The 21,428-nt window shown below is 50.9% G+C and overlaps 2 protein-coding genes across 2 annotated transcripts; one reads left to right on the top strand and one right to left on the bottom strand.

Moving 5' to 3' along the window:
• Window positions 1–8,864: 8,864 nt before the first annotated feature.
• On the top strand, window positions 8,865–13,119 carry Rgp1 (RGP1 homolog, RAB6A GEF complex partner 1). Its single transcript, XM_028883942.2, is given in 9 exon segments — window positions 8,865–9,022; window positions 9,362–9,498; window positions 9,761–9,844; window positions 9,942–10,091; window positions 10,334–10,480; window positions 10,684–10,785; window positions 10,788–10,810; window positions 10,985–11,174; window positions 12,686–13,119. Coding segments are annotated over 9 exon segments (1,173 nt in total). The 5' UTR covers window positions 8,865–8,906; the 3' UTR covers window positions 12,910–13,119.
• LOC114703204 (microseminoprotein, prostate associated) lies at window positions 13,032–17,450 on the bottom strand. Its single transcript, XM_028883944.2, has 3 exons — window positions 13,965–17,450; window positions 13,644–13,752; window positions 13,032–13,316 (listed from the first exon to the last, which is right to left on the bottom strand). The coding sequence occupies exons 1-3, from the start codon at window positions 14,092–14,094 to the stop codon at window positions 13,136–13,138; spliced, it is 420 nt and encodes a 139-aa protein (XP_028739777.1). The 5' UTR covers window positions 14,095–17,450; the 3' UTR covers window positions 13,032–13,135.
• Window positions 17,451–21,428: the final 3,978 nt, after the last annotated feature.

The following is a 21,428-nucleotide window of genomic DNA, read 5'->3' on the forward strand; positions in this document are numbered from 1 at the left end:
ATAAATGGGATAGAGATGATTGGCGCAAACGATGTGGACAAGAAGATTTGTGAGGCTTTGGTGCGGCATGCTAAAGTGGTAGTAAGCCACAGCCACTTAAACTTGAATCACCTGTATTAAGTGAGGAGCAGTCGTTAGTTCTATGGGGCTAGGGTGCTTGACCCCGCGATACATAGAATCATATATATCTTTGATCTTGTGTCGGGCTAGTCTAGGGCTCGCGGTGTGTGTCAGACTCGTGTGCTCTAGTTCTCTTAGCTGCCTGTTGTGACCTACTTTAGATGCTATATTCATCTCAGTGGGTCGCCAAATAGTCATCTCGCTGGAGATAGGGGATTTGTGCGCGACTCCTACGTCTTCGATCCTATGCCGGTTTAGTGCCAGTCGGGAGAGTGTTATTCTTTAACTACTTGTGCGCAATCCTGGTACTGGCTGAGGCAATGACTCGAGAAGACTGTGAGCTGGGAGACCAGTTGGGGATGACAGGCAATTTATCAGGCATGTTTACTCTTCTGCCGGCTTGTGTGATTCTGGTGCGCACTTGCCATCTCATCTCTCGCATATACCGTAGTTTTGTCGGTCAATCGTGTGTCGTGTGTGTAGAGCGGTGACATGCTGGCTGAGCATTTTGATGGTAGAAAAAGCTAACATAGAAGTTGCTGCCATAGGTCGATTGTCGAAAGATATTCTCTCTCTCGCCACCTCCAGTTATCCGTTGTGGTTGTTCTTGGCTCAGCTCCGGACTCGAGCCACGCTTATCGCTTATGCCTGTAGTGCCCCTATGTTTGTAGTCTATTGTCCTACTTCGCATATACTTGGTCTGCACATGTTGTCTTGGTTAATTCGTCCGGACTCTCATGGGCTCTGTGTTCACACGACGTAGAATTACCTCGCGCCTCTCATTCCAGCCCGTACGTGCTGGTTTGGACTTAGCCTCTCTATCTTCCTCTCAGATTGCCGCACTCCACGACAGATAGACAAGCATAGAGAGAATAGAAGTTACAATCACATACAGTGATCGGTGGTCCAGTGTGGTTGTAGTAGATATCTAACTATAGGGATACCATGCAAGACACAAACCTGCCCCACGGTTCTCCTGTCCTGGGCTCTAAAAACCTTAGGTAGGCCTGTGCCCCAGTCGTGAGATTGCCAGCGTATGCATCTAACTTAGGAAGGCCTTCTTTGCCTGCCTCTGCAAGAAGCATTAGAAAATCAGACCTCTATAAGGGCGTGGAGCTTTGGACTCACGCATAGATTCCTGTCTTCAGGGGTACAGAGTTGAACATGTCGATAAAAGGGGTCTTCTTTTCCACCTGGGTCTTCCGGTACCACCACTTCAAGTACCTGAGGAGCAAATGTCAATGTGAGTAGGAGGGTGAGTGGGCTGTTTCTTATCTGCCTTTGTCTTGATATTCTGCTGTGATCTCCCCCTAAATGTCCCAAGAATGTCAGGCTCCACGAACAGTCCTGTAATCATAGCATTCTGAAGGCTGAGGCAGAAGGGTCACAAGTTTGAGGCCAGCATAGACTACACGGTGAGACTCTGTCTCAAACAATAACCTAGGACCCATCACTATATCTTCCAAACTGTCTTCCTCTGGATTACTCCAGTTCAGGGTCCCCTATCTTCCCAGTTGCCCCAGTCCACATGCAGGACACCCTTGTTTCTCTATTCTGAAGGAGACCTGATTGTTCTGACTCCACCACCGCTGTGTGCGCTCAAACCTCAGGAGCTTTTGTCTGTGTTCAAAGGACTAGTTGCCCTTCCCTGGCTACATCCTCTACACATCCCCCTAATTTCCAAACAAGCAGAAGCTGCCAAAAGGACTTCCTCTTTTAAAAATGACTTTATTTATGATTATGAACGGTGGCATTTAAAGACTACACCAGGGAGACCAAGCACCTCGCTTAGAGATCGCTGGTGTTTCTATCCTGGACCATTTCCCTGTGAGGCCGTCCCCCTTCAGATTCTGCTCTTTAAAAACACCCAGTAAATGAACTGGGTATGATGGCTCACACCTGTCAAACCAGCACTTGGAACTGAGGTTAGCCTGGGCTACATAATGATTTCCAGGACAACCTGTGCATCAGTGAGAACCTGTCTCAACAAAATAAAACAAAATCAAAATACCCACTATAGTAAAGCTTTCTAAAACATCACAGCGTTAGCCGGGTGGTGGTGGCCCACACCTTTAATCCCAGCACTCAGGAGGCAGGCAGATCTCTGTGAGTTTGAGGACAACCTGGTCTATAGAGTGAGTTCTAGGACAGCCAGGGCTACACAGAGAAACCCTGTCCTGAAAACAAACAAACAAACAAACAAATCACAGTGTTTCCCTGTTCTTGCTCCTCCCTTTGTATCTAACAGGAAACAATCAGGACTGTCCCATACAAGTAGACGGTTCTATTTTGAAGGCTAGGACATCTGCCTCAGCCTGTTTCTAGTCTTATTCCTTATACGTTCTCCTTCAGGAGGGTCACTAAGCAAGCCCTGCCTGCCAGGCTTTCCCACGTCCACTCTCCTCCTTAACCAATCACTTTATACCCAACATTCAGTCACATCTAAACAAGTAATTAGATATGTGAACCCTCAAGTTTTTGTTTCCTCATCTGCAAAATGGGAATAACTCTGCCCTAGCTACCTCATGTTATCACCGAAAGATCAAATAGCCTAACAGATAAGAAAGTCATAAAGCAGAATATTGGTGACAGGTATGATTACTGCCACACACTATCTCAGTTCCTAATTAGACACTGCCTTGTTATTTCATTGTGTTCCTCACGTGAGCATGACATTTTTAAGTTCCTTGGGTTCGGGGACAATGACCAAGACTAGATGAATGTCAGCCACAGCTCGAAGCACAGGACAAGGCACAGGGCCCGCAGCCCATAAATATTTGATGAATTCATAAGTGAATGGATGTACAGACAGTTGACATAGAAAGAACAATGGAAGGCAGACTGGAGCGAGAGTTGGGAGGGAAGAACGTATTAAGAATAATGGAAGGGTGAACTCCAGAGACAGGGTAAAAGGCGTGGAAGACAAAGGATAGGTGGGGGCCAGTTTAGAGGAGAGGACCGTGGCGAGAGGCCAGAGGATTGGAGAATTAGAAACTACTAAGACAGGCAGAGCAAAGGACTGTCAGGGAGTAGACACTGGCCAAGGGGACAGCAGTCAAACTGAACTCGAAGTTGAGACTCCCACAACTAGCCTGACAGCACTCCTTGTGCTCTCTCTCTCCTCTCTCTCATTGCTCACTCCAGGGTATTCCCTTGCTCAGTCTCGGTCGCTCAGTGCATCTCGTGTGTGTGCCTCTATTAAATGTACGCTGCTCGAACGTCCTGAATGATAGACTCCTTACTGTATTCTTCTGCCAGCACCTTCCGTGATCTCCTCCTCTCTCGTGGCTCCGCTCTAAGCGTAGCGCGCTCGTGGGTGGATTTTACCAATGCGAGCCTTAACCACGCTCTCCGTTCCGGTCTACTTTCGGTGGAAGCCAAGTCAATAGTTGTGGTGAGGACGCGCCGCTTATCATAAACCTAGGTAGCGCCCTCTCGCGCTCGACTCAGTTCTTCCACACTGAGTGCAAGAGGCCATGGGACGAAATGACATCTCTCATTTGAACGTTAACACTTCCTGCTGTCCGTCGTTGTGCGCCCTCGTGTACATAGACCCTGCGGATATACAATAGATACGTACACAACTGGGCTATATGGGCCAATGGTTGCTGATCGTGGGACGCTCGTGAATTAGGTTGCCGCTCTTATGTGCGTCTCATGTAGGACGTGACACAACGGGTGGGGGCAATGCCGTTAGTGAGGCACTATAGAGATAACTCGATTATATATGTGGGTCCTCAGGGCGTGGTTCTTATATATACACTGCTTTCCGTGGCTTCTTAAGTGGTGCGCTGGCCGCCGCCACGCCCCATGCGGGCTGTGGTCACGTCTCTAAACCGCTTCCCGGATCGACTTGAAAATGATAAGATGGTTATAACGCGCGGTTAGGTTTGGAGCGTGTGATAAGACTAGGTACGCTGCCGTCCACTCTCGTTCACCTCACTTGCACCTTGCTCCTGCTTCTGGTCTCTGTCGACACTACTCTAGCTGGCATGGCTTTGACCTGCTGCGTTTCTCCTGCCCACCTCATTTCCTCCACCTGTTACTTTCTACAATAAGACCCTGCTGACGTAGTGTATCCGCCCAAAACTGTCTAACGCCTAAAACACCAGAACTGCCCGTTCACACTTACTTTTGTCGCGCGGTTGATCATTAGCCACATGAACAGAAAAGTTAACTAACATCAAGATATCAGTTTCCATAAGGCTGGCCAGAGAAGGAAGATGAAAGAGGTTGCGTCGATGAATGGTACGCTGCATGTCGTTGAGTGGGATGTATAGGCCGTAACCTACGGGAGCTCTTTTTGCGAGGTCGCCACGCAGTACTTTAGGGGTCCTGTGTTCCTCCATTGCCCTCGCTCGCTGATGTCCGTCGGGCGGGTGTGGTTCCCCCCCGGTAAGTGCCGCACTTTCGCCGGCCCCCGGCACTCACTGGGGCGGGAAGGGCTCTCCCTATGTTTATAAGCCTGTGCGGGTTGAGTTCCCCAAACCGTTTGTATGCATCCCTCCCCAGGCACTGTGCTTACAAGTGCGCTACGTCAGAATGACCTCAGAATAATGCTGTCTGCCTTTCTATCGCACCTCTGTCTCGTGTGTGACTAGGTATGGGGTGGGCTCATCGGCTAGTTCTTTCAGTACTGTCCAGAGGTGTCTAATAAGAACATACATAGACTTGGCCGCGAGTGTGCTGTGAGACCTCTGAGAAGCGGAGGTGTCGCCCAACTGACGTCTCCTTGGTCCAGACACAGCCCGGCAAGTTGGTACACTTCGCGTGCGATGTGCCGTCTTGGAAGATCTAGCTACTAGCACTGTTTTGAGCCCTGAAGCACATTCTTGGCTAGATATTCATCCGTAGCGGCGCTTCTGTGGAATCAGTCCTCCAGTCGTGGGTGCGTGTCCCACGCTGAGCTCTTCTCCCCAGGTCTCCCCCTATGGTGACCTGGGGGCTTTCGACTGTGGTGTTCAGTCTTTCTCTGCAGCTCTTAGAGTTGCAAATAATCCCTTGCCTCAGGCCGTGGCCCCTCTCAAGTAGGAGATGTCATATATTGTGTACACTATATTTTCGGTATGCACATTCATTCTCGATATCTTTGTCTTTGTTGTATCAGAAGCCTTCGGTCACAGAATAGAGTGACTTCTCACCCGCTCTTAGGTTTGACACAGCCAGACTTCAACTGACTGCCAGGAGTTCAGAGCTAGAGAAAGAGACCAGATGAATGCTGGACTGAAGCGGCACAGCTTAATAGTACACAGACTGCTTCAGCTTGCTCAAGTTAACAAGGGCTGGGAGGAAACTCCTCCTCGGCAAATAATCACTGTCTCAGACAACAGAGGCGGTACTATACTTTGCCACCTCGAGAGTATAAAGTATAAGTCTGGAAAGAGAGTGCACAGAGCGAGCCTAAAAATAGGAAGATTGACTCCCCACAAAACCGGTCCCAAGCCTTACCGCTTACTGCTGCGCAGACACATTGCAACCACCGAATAATCTTTCCCTCATTTCTTCGCATGCGTTGCGTTGCCCCCTCTCCGTGAGGTTCGGATACTCACTCTTGCTAGCCCCGTATACAGTGGTAATTAGCTCAGTTCCGATACAGCTCGCCCAACACCACATGTCTAAGCCTATAGCAGTCGTACTATCAAGCTGTTCACTATCCTGCATATACTCACTGCACGTTACCGCTCCGTCTGTGTGGTCTGCGCGTACTCCCCCACTAAAACTAATATAATGCGCCTTATAGTATCATAGCAACTACCACGTGCCCGCATCGGGCCTTATTCACCGCATCACTCCATCCGGATACACACCCGTCGCCAGCACTTGACGATCATTGAAGTGCAACGTCTCCTCCTCTCCTCGGAGTCTATAAATCGAAACACTTGTGTGGGAATCGCGGATTCCACACGCCTTCATGTGTCCCTTCTCGCAGGACGCGTGGGGCAAGATTGCTATAGAGTATCCAGGAACTGTAAGTCGCGTGGGCAGAAACCTCTTCAGCTCTCTCATTCACCCGGAACAACTGGCACTAGGGTTCACAAGAGATGCTGGACATGCGGGACGTGTGTGTGGCTGCACCAGGCGCCCGACTGCCCATTGGATCCTTTTCCCACTATGCACTAGCCGGCATCCAAGTTTTTGGAAGATAAATTGTCTGGCCACCGTCGCATCTGTGCATAAGGCTCTCTCGTGACGCGTCTCTTCTGCTCTCCTCTCTCACCCTCCCATATACGCTCATCTTCAACGATCATATCAGCTCGCTTAGTTTCGGCCTCTCTCCACAGATATAGATATAGAAGAGATTTGTTAGTACATTGACAAGGCGCTCTCTCCTCTCCTCTGTCCACAACTCAGATCTACTCCGTCCATACACCTGTATACAGCAGGCAATGCGCTGCGAGCCCCGAGGGAGAGACTGGTACGAACTGTTTCCCTCAGAGCTATACCGACTCGTTGGATATTAATCTTGGTCGACTAGAGCGTGGCTCCGCGCAGGAATATCCTCTCCGCTACACGTAACAGAATTGCGCTCCCATACGTGGCTAATCTCGCTTGTCCCGAGATTCAACTCTCTGCTCTCCTCGTCAGGGCCTCCCGCAGTCAGGAACCCCGCCACGGCTCCTCCGGTTCCCCAGTAATTCTTCATGCAAATAACTTGGGGCTCTCTCGGCCACAGCTCTCGCATCTCTCGCTCTGAAACCCCGTGGGTACGCAGAGTTCCATGTTCGCACTGGTTCCTGCCCGGTCTAATCGCTCGCCTGCTAGTCCGCTTGCAATAAATAACATCCGTACTCCACGCTCTGGGACCTTGTCCAGACTGTTCGCTCTTCAAGGCCGATTACAAGAGCGTCCTATTCTCTACAGCGGGAATAGAATTTGCGCTATGACCTGTCTATCACCGATCCCGCCTGCTGCGTGCAGGATCTCAACGTTATCTCATCCTCTCGTGCACTCTGTCAATACCGACAACGTCTATATAATGAGATCAGTTCTAGCGCCTAACGTTGCGGTTTACGGTGCGGTCCCGCCTCGAGCGCGGCGCGCTTTAAAGATCCGCTGCGGCTATTGTATCCGCTCCCAGAGCGCTCTCACTCGGTTATCTAGTGCACGTCTAACGGACATAGTCGTGTCTGGTCGTTAAGCTCTGGGCCCTGCATCGTTTTTTGGACGTGCCTCCATCTCTGCGGTCAGTGTAGCCCGTAAGTAAGTAGCGCGGGTTTCTTGACTCTATGGCAGCCATCCCCCCTCTTATTTATCTGCAGCTTGTTGGTGACCTTACTAGCGTTAGTGTCACACAGCTTATTACATAGTCAAAGGCGTCGGAGTATGGGCTTTCGGGTGGGCCTGTTGTCTCTGACGGCTCCTTAGCATCTCAGTCTCCCAGTCCTGGTCGAGACACTCACAGACTCGCCTGAAGGCCCGACGGCTCGGCACGGGCGAGCCGCCCATAGGATAACCTGCCCGTAAGCACCGCCCCTGGACCCGCCCAGGAGCTCCGGCGACCCTCGGACCACCGCCACGGCCCGGCTCCAGCTGTCTCCACGGCTGCATGGTACCGCCGTCCCTAGCCGCTGGGACCTATTTTAGAGTTCTGCCCATTTGACTAGCTCGAGGCCAATTCGATCGCTCCATTCTCTCTCCTTGTCCTGTGTGTGTAGTCCAGCTATGCAGATTCACCAGAACTAGAAGGAACAACAGTGTACACTAGGCCGGTTCCTCTTTTGTTATTGAGAAGTGCTTATGAAGCCAAAGTCCTCCAACCAACACAAGACAACCTCCAATAGAATTAAAACAAAACAACAAGAAAACTGGCATGGTTGCACTCAGAGCGGTCTACCTTCCCTTGTGCTGTGACCTAAAAGTTGATCATGTTCTGCGGCCCGCGCCCCCACCGACATAATTTTTATCAGTAGCTAAGCCCAGCGACCCAACTCACCAAGAGAGAATACAGACTAACACTCACTGAACGCTTACCCCCCACTACCCCCACAGGCGGATCTCAATAACGACGCGCTGCGGATACCCGAAGCACCCCTTTGCTACTATCTCTCCTCCGTTCTCACTGTACGCGAAGGGTATTCAAGTGTCACCATAATCGTGACCGCGGTAGCAACATCGCACCTATTCTCGCCTCTCAGGTGTCAATCCCCGTTTCCCCAACCCATTCTAGAAAAATCTCCCACGCCCTCACATATAACCACTACAATTTAGGGCTATGCCTCCGGCAACATGTACCTCCTCTAACCAAAGTACTCCTCCGAACTCCGGGCATAGTCAATCGGCCGCACCCGCAACGGCATCGCTCCCGCGGCCGAGCGGCGCGACCGCACCCCGATCTCCGATGAGCGCCTGCGCTCCCTAACGTTCGAGATCCGCCGCGGGTCTCCCATACCCGATTGCAGATTGCTCCGCGCTTTGTATGCGGGGTGTGACGCGCAGCGGGGTCTTGGGCTAGGATGTGGAGCCTCGAGGGAAGCGGGCACAGAGGCAGGCCTGGGAGCCTGTGGGTGGCGGCGCAGGGGGCCTAGTCCGACTCTGGACTCGGAGAGGTCTGGGCAAGAGCGACGCCCTCACGCCGGCAGTAGAGTCGGTATCCGTCGCCCATCCAATCCGCCTGCAGCTCCCCAAATCCCAGCGCTTCCCACCCGCACCGAAAGGAAAAACCCTACGTCTTGCCCCCTGGGACCCAGATCGAGACATAACCCTAGGTCCCAGGCACCACCACTTCTTTCCCCGGTACTGACTTGTGGCACTGTGTGTTTCCTTCTAGATTTGGTTCTGGAGCTGCCATGATTGAAGTGGTGGCTGAGCTGAGTCGAGGTCCTGTATTTCTGGCGGGGGAGGCTCTGGAATGTTTAGTGACTGTCACTAATCCCCTGCCCCCGACCGCCACTTCTGCATCCAGGTGGGGATGCTGGCACTGAAGGTGGTGGCGCTCGCTCCTTCGAAATCAGAGCTTTGCTTGTCCTGTCACTGCGCTACCGTCACCTCCTCCTTGCTCATTGTAGGGAAGGGCTTTTCGACAAAGATGCGGATGCCATGGCCCCTACCCGCCTCTCCTCCTCCTCCTCCCTCTTTGAACTGGATGCACTTTGCATTGTGTGATGGTTTCACTTTGGGGGTTCTGGATTCCCCGGTCACGAGACAGTCATCTCACCTTGGTGGTCTGGTCAGACAGTATCGGAGGAAAGCATTTGTGAAGTCAGGAACTGTCTTCCCATTCCCTCTTTTTCCTCTTCCACAGTGAGGCTCTGGCCTGGGCCAGTGCCCAGATCCACTGCCAGTTCCATGCCAGCGAGAGTCGAGTAGCACTGCCACCCCCTGACTCCAGCCAGCCAGATGTGCAGCCTGACAGCCAGACCGTCTTCCTGCCGCACCGAGGTGAGAGAGAGAGTATTTGTCTTGGAGGGAGGGGAAGTCATTGTCACCCAGGGGTAAAGCTAAGTTTTACGTGATGTAGTCACCAACACACCACAGGTGTAGGGGAAGGTACTTAACTGTTGATTTGGGGGCCGTATTACCAGACTGTTGCCATATTACAACAGAAAGAGGTGGCGGTTCTCCCTGCCTCCACTTGCTGTGTGACTCTGGTCAGTAATGGACAGTGGAGTCATTTAACTGCAGTCTTCCTTATTTTTCATAGGTGAGAGGGGTCAGTGCATCCTTTCTACTCCACCAAAAATTCTGTTTTGTGACTTGAGGCTTGACCCTGGAGAGTCCAAATCATGTGAGTGATTGCCCTCCAGCCTGGAATTGCCTTCTAAGTGTCCTGGAGGGCGGACGCTGCTGCCTCCAGCTGCCCTGACTGCTGTTTTCTCAACCAGACTCCTACAGTGAAGTGCTGCCCACCGAGGGTCCACCTTCCTTTCGGGGTCAGTCGGTCAAGTACGTCTACAAACTGACCATTGGCTGCCAGCGCGTCAACTCGCCCATCACTTTACTCCGAGTCCCTTTGAGAGTTCTTGTGCTGACTGGTGAGTCAGGTTCCTAGAGGGAGGGTTGGGGCAGAGGCTTGCCAAGGGGACCTGTCAGGACTCCCGGCGGCGGCGGCGGCGGCGGCGGCGTTAGGGACAGTGCTGGGGATGAGTGGGGAGCAAGCCGAGACGTCGACCTTAAAGCATGGCTCCCCTTCACCCTCCTCAGGCTGGACTCTGAAACCAGCTGTCTGCTCACATCTCTGATTCCTCCCAGCATTCCCTCTGCTCATTCTCTCTAGGTCTTCAGGATGTCCACTTTCCCCAAGATGAGGCTGTGGCTCCGTCCAGTCCGTTCTTAGAGGAGGATGAGAGTGGGAAGAGGGATTCATGGCTAGCTGAGCTGGCTGGGGAGCGCCTCATGGCTGCCACCTCCTGCCGCAGTCTCCGTGAGAATCCTTTCCTAACTGCCCTGATCCAGCCCTTCCCTTAGTGTATTCCTGTCTGAAAAAGTCTCCTGGCTACCACATCCCTTCATGGTCCGCTAATATCTTGCCCCCGTTATAAAGAAAAGTCTCATGTTTTGGCCTCTGAGACTCAGTCTAGATTTTCCCCAGGGTAAACTGTAGCCTTTTGATATCTATTCTCCCAGATCTATACAATATCAGCGATGGCCGAGGGAAAGTCGGGACATTTGGTATCTTCAAATCTGTGTACAGACTCGGCGAGGATGTGGTGGGGACCTTAAACTTAGGGAAGGAACTGTGGCTTGTTTGCAGGTGAGAAGGGACCAGCTTTTATTGTGCTCAGCCTGGAGGGCTGGGGTGGAAGGGGGGCCTGCATAAAGAGGGGTGGTTTGTAGAAGTGGAAATCGGGGTTCCTCAGAGCTACCACTCACCTACAGTCCATATTTCTGAATGTCTGCTGCTCTACACCTCACTTCTTGCTCCCAGTTTTCAGTAAGCCTGCAGACTGAAGAGCGCGTCCAGCCCGAATACCAGCGACGCCGGGGGACAGGAGTTGCCCCTTCAGTGTCCCATGTGACTCATGCCCGGCACCAGGAGTCCTGCCTACATACAACTAGAACCAGCTTCTCTCTGCCCATCCCTCTCTGCTCCACCCCTGGCTTCTGCACGGCCATTGGTGAGCGCCCCACTGTTTCGGGGAATAGGCGCAGGGGAGTAAATGCCGGGCTTAGGTCCAATGTAATGGGTCCTGGTCCCCAAACTCCAGACATACACACCCAAGCCTTCGCATTTTCTCACATCTTTCCTCTTTCCCTGTCTGTTAGATGTGCTGACCCCTGAACTCTAGCTGGCTTTAAAGTACCGTTCCTGTCCCCGTGATGCTGAGCTCTGGCTCCTCAGCACATTTACTTCAAGCTACCTAGTTTTGACTATGGTGACCTTGTGTTTCTAGGAGTTGATGCTGCAGTCCTTAATGGCATCTCTGGTGAACATGTTAACACACCAGACTTCTTAAAAAGAAATGTTTGATCGAAGCTCCTGCCCTGTGTCTACTTGTTTTGTTTGTTTGAGACAGGGTTTCTCGCCGGGCGGTGGTGGCGCACGCCTTTAATCCCAGCACTCGGGAGGCAGAGGCAGGCGGATCTCTGTGAGTTCGAGGCCAGCCTGGGCTACAGAGCGAGGATCCAGGAAAGGCGCAAAGCTACACAGAGAAACCCTGTCTCGAAAAACAAACAAAAAAAACAAAAAAAAAAAGACAGGGTTTCTCTGTGTAGTCCTGGCTGTCCTAGAACTCACTCTGTAGACCAGGCTGGCCTTGAACTCACAGAGATCCACCTGCCTCTGCCGGGGTTAAAGGCTTTGCCACTACTGCATGGCTTTTTTTTTTTTTTTTTAAAGACGGGTTTTCACCGTAGCTGTGGCTGGCCTGGAGTTCACTGTGTAAACCAGGTTGGCCTCAAACTCACAGAGATCCACTTGCTTCCTCTTCTGAGTGATGGGATTAAAGGCATGCACCATCACACCCAGTCAGGGAATTTTAAATGCATTTATTTATTGTATTTTGTGTGAGGATCTGGGCAGGTGCCCCGCAGCATGTGTGTGCAGGTCAGAGGGCAGCTTTCTGGGGCTGGTTCTTTCTGCCATAGGAGTCCTGGGAACCAAATTCAGGTCACCAGGCTTGGTGGCCAGTCCCCTTAACCTGCTGAGCCACCCTGGTGGTTCTGAGTCTGTTGTTTCATTTACTAACCACATCCCGTCATCGGCTTTTACTGCCCACCACTTGCTTGCTTTCTTTTTTTCTTTTTTGATATTAGGGTCTCATGTCGTCCCCCAGCTGGCGTCAAGCTGACCTTGAACTTGTGGTCCTGCTGGCTTCACCCAATACTGGGATTACAGGCGTGTGCCACCACACCTGACCTTTTAGACCAGTGGTTCTCAACCTTCCTGACAGTGTGACCCCTTTCATACAGTTCCTCATGTTGGGGTGACCCCAACCCTAAAATTATTTTCATTGGTACTTCATAACTGTAACTTTGCTACTGTTATGAACCATAGTGTAAATATCTCTCTTTTCTGATGGCCTTAGGCGACCCCTCTGAAAGGGTCCTTTGACCCATGAGGGGGTTGAGCCCCATAGGTTGAGAACAGTGGTTTTCAAGTATCTCCCTCTGTCTTTTCCTTTCACAGTGTCTTTGAAGTGGCGATTGCATTTTGAGTTTGTAACATCCCGAGAACCAGGATTGGTCCTTCTGCCCCCATTGCAGCAGCCTGAACCTGCGAGCTGGACAGGGCCCGAGCAGGTGCCTGTAGACACCTTCAGCTGGGACCTTCCCATCAAAGTGCTTCCCACAAGCCCCGCCCTGGCCTCATACGCTGCCCCAGGCCCCAGCACCAGCAGCGTAACTATCTGAGACTGGCCCACATGCCCACCGTGGCACTGGTTTCTTCTAGATGCTGAAACTCAACACCTGGACTTGGGTGGGCCCCGCTTTTCCCACACGGGGCCCCACGCAGCAGGCGACGAGAACCAGGCTTTCAGCTGTGGCATTGATTTATTTATTCAGAGTAAATTGGCAGCTGCTAGTGGTTTCCCTGGAAGTGGCAGCAGCAGTGAGCAGTCAGCGGATGGGTGATCCTTTAGCTGGAGTGGGGAGCAGGAGCCCCAGGAACAGGGGTGTTAGCTGAGCCCCATTCGAGGTCGGGTCCTCCCCCTTTGCAGGGCAGCCGAGGGTCAGATTTTTGCACCAGAGAGAACTGACAGGTTCCTGCCTCCTGGCGTACTTCACACTCAGCGGGGAAGTCAATGGGATGCTGAGACCTAGGAAACCAAAGATGAGGAGAGTCAGAACAGTGAAGAGCCACCTTCACGGCATGCCCTTCCCTCTCAGCCATCCTCCGAGAGCCTCCTTCAGTGTCCCCCAGACGCCCTCCCTTAGCTCTCTCGTCCCATAGAAGGACTTCTTAGTTTTCCAAGCAGGAGTGTGTCCCTCCAGATCTACCTCGACTCCCTTTCCCATCGGTGCCTTCACATCTGCGGTTGCATGATGCTCTTCTGTTTATTCTCGCCTCACAGAAGTCTAGTTGGTCCCCGGCCATCCCTCAGTCACACCAGTGGCGTTCCCTCTGGCCACTCTTGGTCACTTACGTGTCACAGCAGCCCACACCAACAGGATGCAGACAGGTACAATGGAAACAGTCCTTGCGGAGCCAGGATTCGCCCAGAGTGAAGAACTTCCCGTCATAGCGGCAGGGGGCTAGAGAAGAATGAATCGTCCTGTCAGTGGGTGAGGATTGGGAGTGCTGGCCACAGTCCTTCTGGTCTGGGGCAGGAGAGAGGCCATGCACACCAGCCCTCTCTATCGTCCTTCCGGTTTCACAGATCGAAGGACTGAGTATTCGAACATAGGGTCACCCCTGAGCCGTCGGCACCACCCCCATCTTTCCCCTAAGCATCAGTCCACCTTACCTTGAGCTTGGAAGTAACACTTGCTGTTAACTCCCGGGTGCTGCAGGAGCAGAGACACCACCAAGCCGATGATCCTCCAGCCTCCCAGGATCCCCTTGCCCTGTCCAGCCCAGAGCATCCTTAGTGCCATTCCTGCAGCTCAGCTCTCAGACCCTTCTTGGCGTGGGTTCAGATTCCTCTGGCCGGATCCCCTTGCTTTCCTTGCCTTGCTCCTTGGCTCTTGGGTTTCTCTCTCCTTGGGCTCCTGTCTCATACCATGGCAGTGCCCTCTGCTCTTACAGGCTGGAGATGTTTATAAAGTGAGGACCCTGGCCCCCTGCTGAGTAGAACTGGACAGGCTGTAACTCCGTTTCCTGAGGTGAGGGCATGAAAACAAGAGGTCCAGCTTTTAACAAGCTGTGAGAGCTGATTCATGCCCCCACACAGCTAGGAGGGGGGAGGTGGCCGTGGAAGGGGCACTGGACTGGGCACTACCCCAGCCAGGAGGGGGAGGGCTGAAGGCCCCAGGTGGTCCCCAGATCTCCTTGACCTGCGGAGAGGAAGCATTCCATCAACCCGCCCTCCACCACCAGGGGTGTGTGTGCTGGGATCCCTGCCTGGACCGGAGGGAGGCATTTCCTGGGGATGGCTAATCCTGTGCCCCAGCCAAACCAAGGCGCTGCAGCGGCAGGGTGCAACTGCCAGAGACTCCAGGAGAGCCAGCGGGCATCTGTGTGGAGAGCACGTTTCCTTCAGTTCCTGGGCAGGGTGTCCCTGATGCATCTGAGAAATGGCTACCCTCAGCATTGTGGGAGAGGGCTTCATCCATGGGCACCCCAAAGATAAACTTTCCATTGTTTTTTACCCCAAATAGGCAGGAGATGCCAGATTGCCCCATGCCTAGCAATGCCCTACCTCAAAGAGAAGCATCTCTTCTGAGTACCGTAACAGAAATCGTCCCACTTCCACAGATATACCCCCTCTTTCCTGGTGGCAGAACAAGGCCTCGTGGACTTCCGTCTTGGGCATTCTTTGAGTTTTGCAGGCTCTGGAAGGCTGTAGATGGACTGCTGGGATTCAGGTGGTGACTCTTACTGGCCATCTGCCTCACACAAGTCACCTCACCTCTGCTCTCCTGTTTCTTCACTGTACATTGAGAGTGGAAACGCCAGCTCATGGGCTCCTCATGAGATGGCATGTGGGATGTTCTTAGCACCGTCTTTGGCCTGTGGCCCTCAGAAAATAGCCACTTACTGAGGGTAAAGCTCAGGCAAAATGCTGGTGTTCTTTCCTCTGGAAGCCAGGAAACAGCTCTACTGTGGACTGCACTCTCCTGGTCAACTTCTGCCTTCCACATTTAGGCTCCCAGGTACCCTACTGCCTCCTTCCAAAGCAAATGTGGACCTGGGAGCCACATGGTTTCAGTCATGACGTTTGATGTCCCTCATATCTGGTGTGAAAGGTCATGCTGCTGATTAAGCCTCCTTTCCCACCTCAGTACCTTGGGAGAGGGTTCGTCTTACCCTCCCTGCCTTTCTCTAGCTTTAGGACTTTGTTTTTTTTTTTTTTCCTTATTTGATCCTGACCCTTTTTCCCCCTCATGTGCATCCCAAATCTCCTTTGTGAGCACTTATAATAGTTTGTTACTAAGGCCCTGCTCCAACTGGACTTCTTTTACCTCACTTTCCCACATTTCAAAGGCCCAGCGTTGTTCCAACTATCCTGCTCCTGCTCACAGATGTTTGCTCTGCTTTTCATTCAAGTCTGTAGTCCATTCACTCCAAGCTTTACTCCATCACCTAGTACAGCACATAGGACCTACTTCTGGCGGGATGCTGGCCATCTCTTCATTCAGCAGTCACTGTCCCCTCTAATTCCTTAGCTGTCTTCCTCCAAGATGCCCTTTGCTTTGGCTGGGCATGTGGTTCGTTGATAGAGTGCTTGTCTCAATGTCCTGGGTTCCACCCCAAGCACCCCCCCCCCCCACCAAATTGAGTGAGAGAACAAGATTCCCTTTCAGAGGGGTGTCAAGACAAAAGCAAAGGAAAACTTAGCAGGGTGCACCTAGGTTAGCTCCTGTAGGGGGCATGGCCTTGACTCCCTGCTGTCTTGGCTGGAGAAGGGATTAGAAGGCATCAAGCATAGTATAGGGCTTAGGAGTCTAGTCATCAGGTAGCTCTACCACAGCTTTGCGGGGGACCCACCTGACGGCTGATGCAGACTATTTTCTCAGTAACTACTGACTAGAAGCAGAAGCTAGTGGGAGGCTGGAGATCCTGGAGGCGGTGGGGGTCCAGAAGTGGGACCTGGTGGGCACTGGTGTCTGACCCACAGCGAACTTTGAAGTGAGAATTAGCCTCCTGGAATGCAGATGAAGCAGGCATGTAGCTGTGGGAACTTCTGGAAGGAGGCTGGGGCTGAGCAGGATTACTTTTTGAAGTTTCAGGGCAGTGTAGAACTGGTTGATGGGCTGCTACTGCTGTGGATGTGTAGGGGGGTGGCCTGGGCACTGCTGTGGACGTGTAGGGGGATCGGTGGTTAAAGCGCAGCCCACTGAGTCTCCGGAGAGCAGCTTTGGGGCAAGGGGCAGGGCAGGAGTCTGGGTAGGGGTTGGCAACGGCCACCTGTGCAGGGGAAGGAAAACATCCTCTGGTGGGGGCCAGGCTGTGTTCCAGCAGTGCAGGCAGGTGTGCAGAGTGGGGAAGTGAGCACATTCCGGGGCTGAGTCACCCCACACTGCCCGCCTTGCCCAGATGGGACAGAGCATGGCCTTTGAAGATCATGGCTCTGGGAGATTGGAGGTCTGGAGCCCGGGGAGGGGAGGGTCTTAAAGGAGCCCAAAGAAATCATGGAGGGGGCTTTCTGCACAGCTGGCACCACAGTGCAAAATGCAAAGCCCCCAAATCCAGTTTGTTTCTGAATAGAGGCAGCCAGGCAGGGTAGAGCCCCTGGGAAACTTGCGCGCGCGCGCGCGGGGGGGGAGGGGGGTAGTCCTGCAGTCTTCCTAGAGAGAGGAGGATCCAAAAAAACCGGGAGGCAGATGGTGAGGCTCAGGCTGGGTTAGGCTTCTGAGAGCAAAGCATCTACCACCCCAGCAGGTAAGGTGTGATGGGCCAGAGGTGTGTGTCCAGAGGCCTGTGTGAAGGAGAGGCTTCAGGGAGATGGAGAGTTCGATTATCTGGATCTTTGCACTAGTTCCTGGCTCTGAAAAGGCTTTCCGTGGTGGAGAAATTATGTTTGGATTTCTCAAGTACCCTGGAACACCATGTTGGCCGGCCCAGCAAAGGTAGTGGATGGTGTAAAAACAAAGTAATCTGTCTACTGTAGCAACCCGCCTGCCATCAGTACCCCCGTCCCAGGCCCCCAAAGTAAGACCGTTAGGGTTGTTTCCATATAACCAGCCCTGAGTCAAGAAAACTGGGTTGCCACTAGCATGAGGCCAGCTTGAGCTAGAGTGAGACCCTACCTTAAAAAAACAACTTACTCTTACTGAATTTTAAAATAAAATCGTGGATAAAAGTTGAAAACCAATGTTATGTGTTTGACTTAATACCAAAACTTAGGTCATTAAGATTAGTTTTATGGGGGCTGGAGAGATGGCTTGGGGTTTAAGAGCATTTATACTTGAAGTCCTGGGTTTGATTCCCAGCACTCACATGGTTGTTCACAACCACTCATAATCCCAGTACCAGGGCATCTGACAGCCTTTTCTGATTTTGGGAACCCAGCATGCCCATGGTTCTCATAAATACATGAATGGAAAACACTCATACACATGAATAAGCCTTAAAACATTTTAAAAGATTAGTTGATTATATGGCCGAACCTGGTGGCTCCTGCCTGTGTTCTCGGCACTTGGGATGGGGAGGCTGGGGTGGGAAGATCATCTTGAGCTGGTGAATTGCAGAGCAGAAAGAAGAGAGAGGGACAGAGAGAGAGAGAGAGAGAGAGAGAGGTGGGGGGGATGGGCTCTATGATGTTGAGTGTTTTTCTTTCTGATCTGGAGCTCCTCGGGGCTTTTGGACTGCACTGAATTCTGCATATCCGTCTTGGTTCTTATCAGCAACACACTTCTGCTTCCCTTTCCTTTAGTTAATTGTCTTTATTTTTAACCTTAACTTTTCCTCCACAGCCCTTTAGCCTGTCCTGTGCACTCTGACCTAAGTAAAAGATTCCTTGGGATGGGCATCGGATTCCAGTAGGCAAAGAAAAGCGGGTCACAGTCCTGCCGTGTGTGCTGGGTTACCGACTGTCTAGTGTGAACTGGTAGGCAGCCCTAAGTTGCTGTGTTTGCTGTGTGGCCCACAAGAGGAAGACAACTGTCTAACTCACAGTTGTGTGTCTACAGCACAGCCACTTACAGTGGCTTCTAAAATGGATTTGTTTGTGCTGCGACACAGTCTGTCTTGATCCTTATAATGTGTGCTATCTTGCCCCAAAGGCAATCGCAAGGGTTAGGATCTTTGTCATTTAAAGAGCGTTAAACTCCGCAGTTGTCTTTGGTCGCAAACAAGGAAATCTGGGTCAGTTCATCAAAAGAAGAAAATGCCCTACTCTGGACCCTGCTCCTCTGTCTCACGGTGTTCCAGCCCCTCCCGGCCTCCTTCCCAGGGCTTTTATTTCTTCTTGCTCTGCTGGACATCTTGAGAGGAAAACTCCACACCAGCTTCCTCTGCTATAAATTTTCTCCTTCCTCTCATCTCTTCATTTCTTTCTGCCAACATACACCGCTACTTCTTCGCGCCCCCTTTTTAAAAGCCCATGGCCCTCTTTGGCTCTCTCCCACGTTTAACACCCTTGTTGAAATGCTCTGTTTTTCTTTGATGTGCCCTTGGGTCTCTAAAAAGCTCTGCTCTGGTTGTTTACTCTGCACGCTCCATTTCTGCTTTCCTTCCTCTGCTATCACCTGTTTTTCTTTTTTATTCCAGATTATTTCTAAACTACTTTTACCACAGCTTAAAATCCTTCCTCCAGATTCAGTAAAAGATGTTTGTGTTTCTATTATTATTATTATTTTATTAAAGTTCTCAGTGGCTGGAGATGTAGCTTGACTAGCGTGCATAAGCCCTGGTTGGATCTCCTCCAGCACCATCTGGGCTTGGTGCGTGCCTGTAATCCAACACTCAGGAGGTGGAAGCAGGGTAGTCAGCTGTTCAAGTTCAGCCTCAGCTACATAACTCAAGGCCAGCTTAGACTAGTAAGAGCTTGTCTTGAGAGGAAAAAAAGCATTTTCAGATTCACAGTTCCTGTAAATTCTTCTCTCAACATGATGTGTCCAGAATTATAGTAAAACTCATTGATGGGTACTTTAAATTGGCCTTGACAGTCAGCGCTGTGTGAAGAGTTCCATAATTCTGGTACTGGATCCTAAGTGCTTCCCAAACAAAGATGCATCATGTATCTCAGTGAATGAATGCTATAATATGCATATACACAAATAACAGCCCAAAGCAAATATATATATATATATTTAGTATATCACCTTACAGTCAAACAAAATACATTTTTGGGATGGAAGATGACATTGGCTGAATTTATAGTTACAAGTTTAACAGACAACCTCTTTTGGCATTCTGTATGCAGCCTGGAGAAGGGTGAGAGGGGGGTCATATGCTCTTGAAGAAACTTCACTGAGGAGGCGGAGTTTCAGGAATTAGGATGTAAGGCTGTGGTGAATGGCAGGAACATGGATGAGGTGCACACTTCTAAGAGTGTCTAATTGCTGTGTCCAAACAGCCCAATATTCTGACAGACTATAAAAGATCCTTCTGTAGCCCTGACTGCAACTACGATCTGTCTGTTCAGACTCACTGAGGCTGGGTATGGTGTAGGCTAAGGCAGGAGGATTGCCATAAGTCTGAGGCCAGCCTGAGCTATATATAGAGTGAGCTTCTGTCTCAAAATGAAAGTTCACGTTGAAATTTCCCACCCTGTCACTGTACCATTGGAGCCATTCTATTCATAGCTTACATTGTTTTTTGCTTGTAAGTTACTACATTCGTGGTAGTTCCTCCCACCAATAATCTCCGGCTAGTCCTCGTTGACATCCCTATTCATCTGTGGGCTTTCTCTTTCTACCCTGCTGCATTACCTGATTGTAATAATGGTCACTTACAGTTCCATTTGTAGCTCTTGCCTTTCTTACATTTGTAAATTACTTATACTTTTATTAGTTCTTTGAGAATTTCATACATACATACCATGTATTTTGATCATACCCACCCCCCACCCCCGCCTCTCCTAACTCCTCCCAGGTCTACCCTACCCCTGTGTGTGTGTGTGTGTGTGTGTGTGTGTGTGTGTGTGTGTGTGTGTGTGTGAGAGAGAGAGAGAGAGAGAGAGAGAGAGAGAGAGAGAGAGAGAGAGACAGGGTTTCTCTGTGTAACAGTCCTGGCTGTCCTAGAACTCACTCTGCAGACCAGGCTGGCCTCGAACTCACGGAGATCTGCCTGCCTCTGTCTCCTAAGTGCTGGTATTAAAGGTGTGCACCACTACTGCCTAGCCCCCTATTTCTGAAAATAGACTTAAAACTAGATTACTAAGAAGGCTTCCAGTCTTTTGTTTGATTTATACTTCTACTCACTGCTGACAACAGTTGGCCGGGTTGTCTGCTAAATGGAGCAGGTTGCTGCCGGCTGAGGCAGAGGCTGAGGCAGAGACTGAGCAGAGGCTGAGCAGAGGCTGCCGACTGGACTGTTACTACAGAATTGTGATACTGGTCTGTTTTTTTGCTCATCTCTGCATTTTTTCTCTTAGTTCTTCTCTTGGAAATAATTTGGGAGAATTATTATTATTTATCTATTTGTTTTGTTTTTGAGACTATTTATTTTGTTTTCTCTGTGTAGCTCTGGCTGTCCTGGAACTCACTATGTAGACCAGGCTGGCCTGCCTCTGCTCCCAAGTGCTGGGATTAAAGGCATGTGTCACCACTGCTCAGTTTAATGTTCATGAATTTATACGTTATCCTTGCTTGGAGCGATGCTAACTTCTGTATCACTCCAGTTTCAGTATATGTGCTGCCAAAGTGATCACAACCGTTATTTTTACAACATGACTTGGTTTCTGTAATTGTTTTTGCTTTGTGTTTTGTTTTCGTGGTGTTTTGTTTTGTTTTGAGACAGTCTCACGGTGTAATTCTGGCTAACCCGGAACTCTCTCTATAGACCAGACTGGCCTTGAACTCACAGAGATCTACCTGTATCTGCTTTCCCACTATGCCAGGAAGTTATCTTACTTCTTGAGACAGAGTGTCTCACTAAACCATTTTTGCTCTGCTAGACTGGCTGTATTCACCTGTCCCTGTCTCCTTAGTTCTGGGGCTATAGGGGTGCACCATCACATCTGGCTTGTACAAGGGTGCTGGAGAGCCAAATGTGGGTCCCCACACTTGTGTGGCAAGCACCTTACTCAGCCAGCTGTCTTCTCAGTCCAGAACTACTTTTTAAAATTAGGTTTTAAATTTTATTGTATGTGTATAGGTGTTTT

Source organism: Peromyscus leucopus, chromosome 2, assembly GCF_004664715.2.
Source record: "Peromyscus leucopus breed LL Stock chromosome 2, UCI_PerLeu_2.1, whole genome shotgun sequence".
NCBI classification, from domain to species: domain Eukaryota; kingdom Metazoa; phylum Chordata; class Mammalia; order Rodentia; family Cricetidae; genus Peromyscus; species Peromyscus leucopus.

Bases quoted from the DNA above. Each gene is read 5' to 3' on its own strand.
- LOC114703204 (XM_028883944.2), bottom strand. From the start codon at position 14,094: ATGGCACTAAGGATGCTCTGGGCTGGACAGGGCAAGGGGATCCTGGGA. The intron at 13,753-13,964 runs GTAAGGTGGACT...ATTCTTCTCTAG, and splicing joins GTGTTACTTCCAAGCTCAAG to CCCCCTGCCGCTATGACGGG. The intron at 13,317-13,643 runs GTAAGTGACCAA...TTGGTTTCCTAG, and splicing joins GGTGTGGGCTGCTGTGACAC to GTCTCAGCATCCCATTGACT.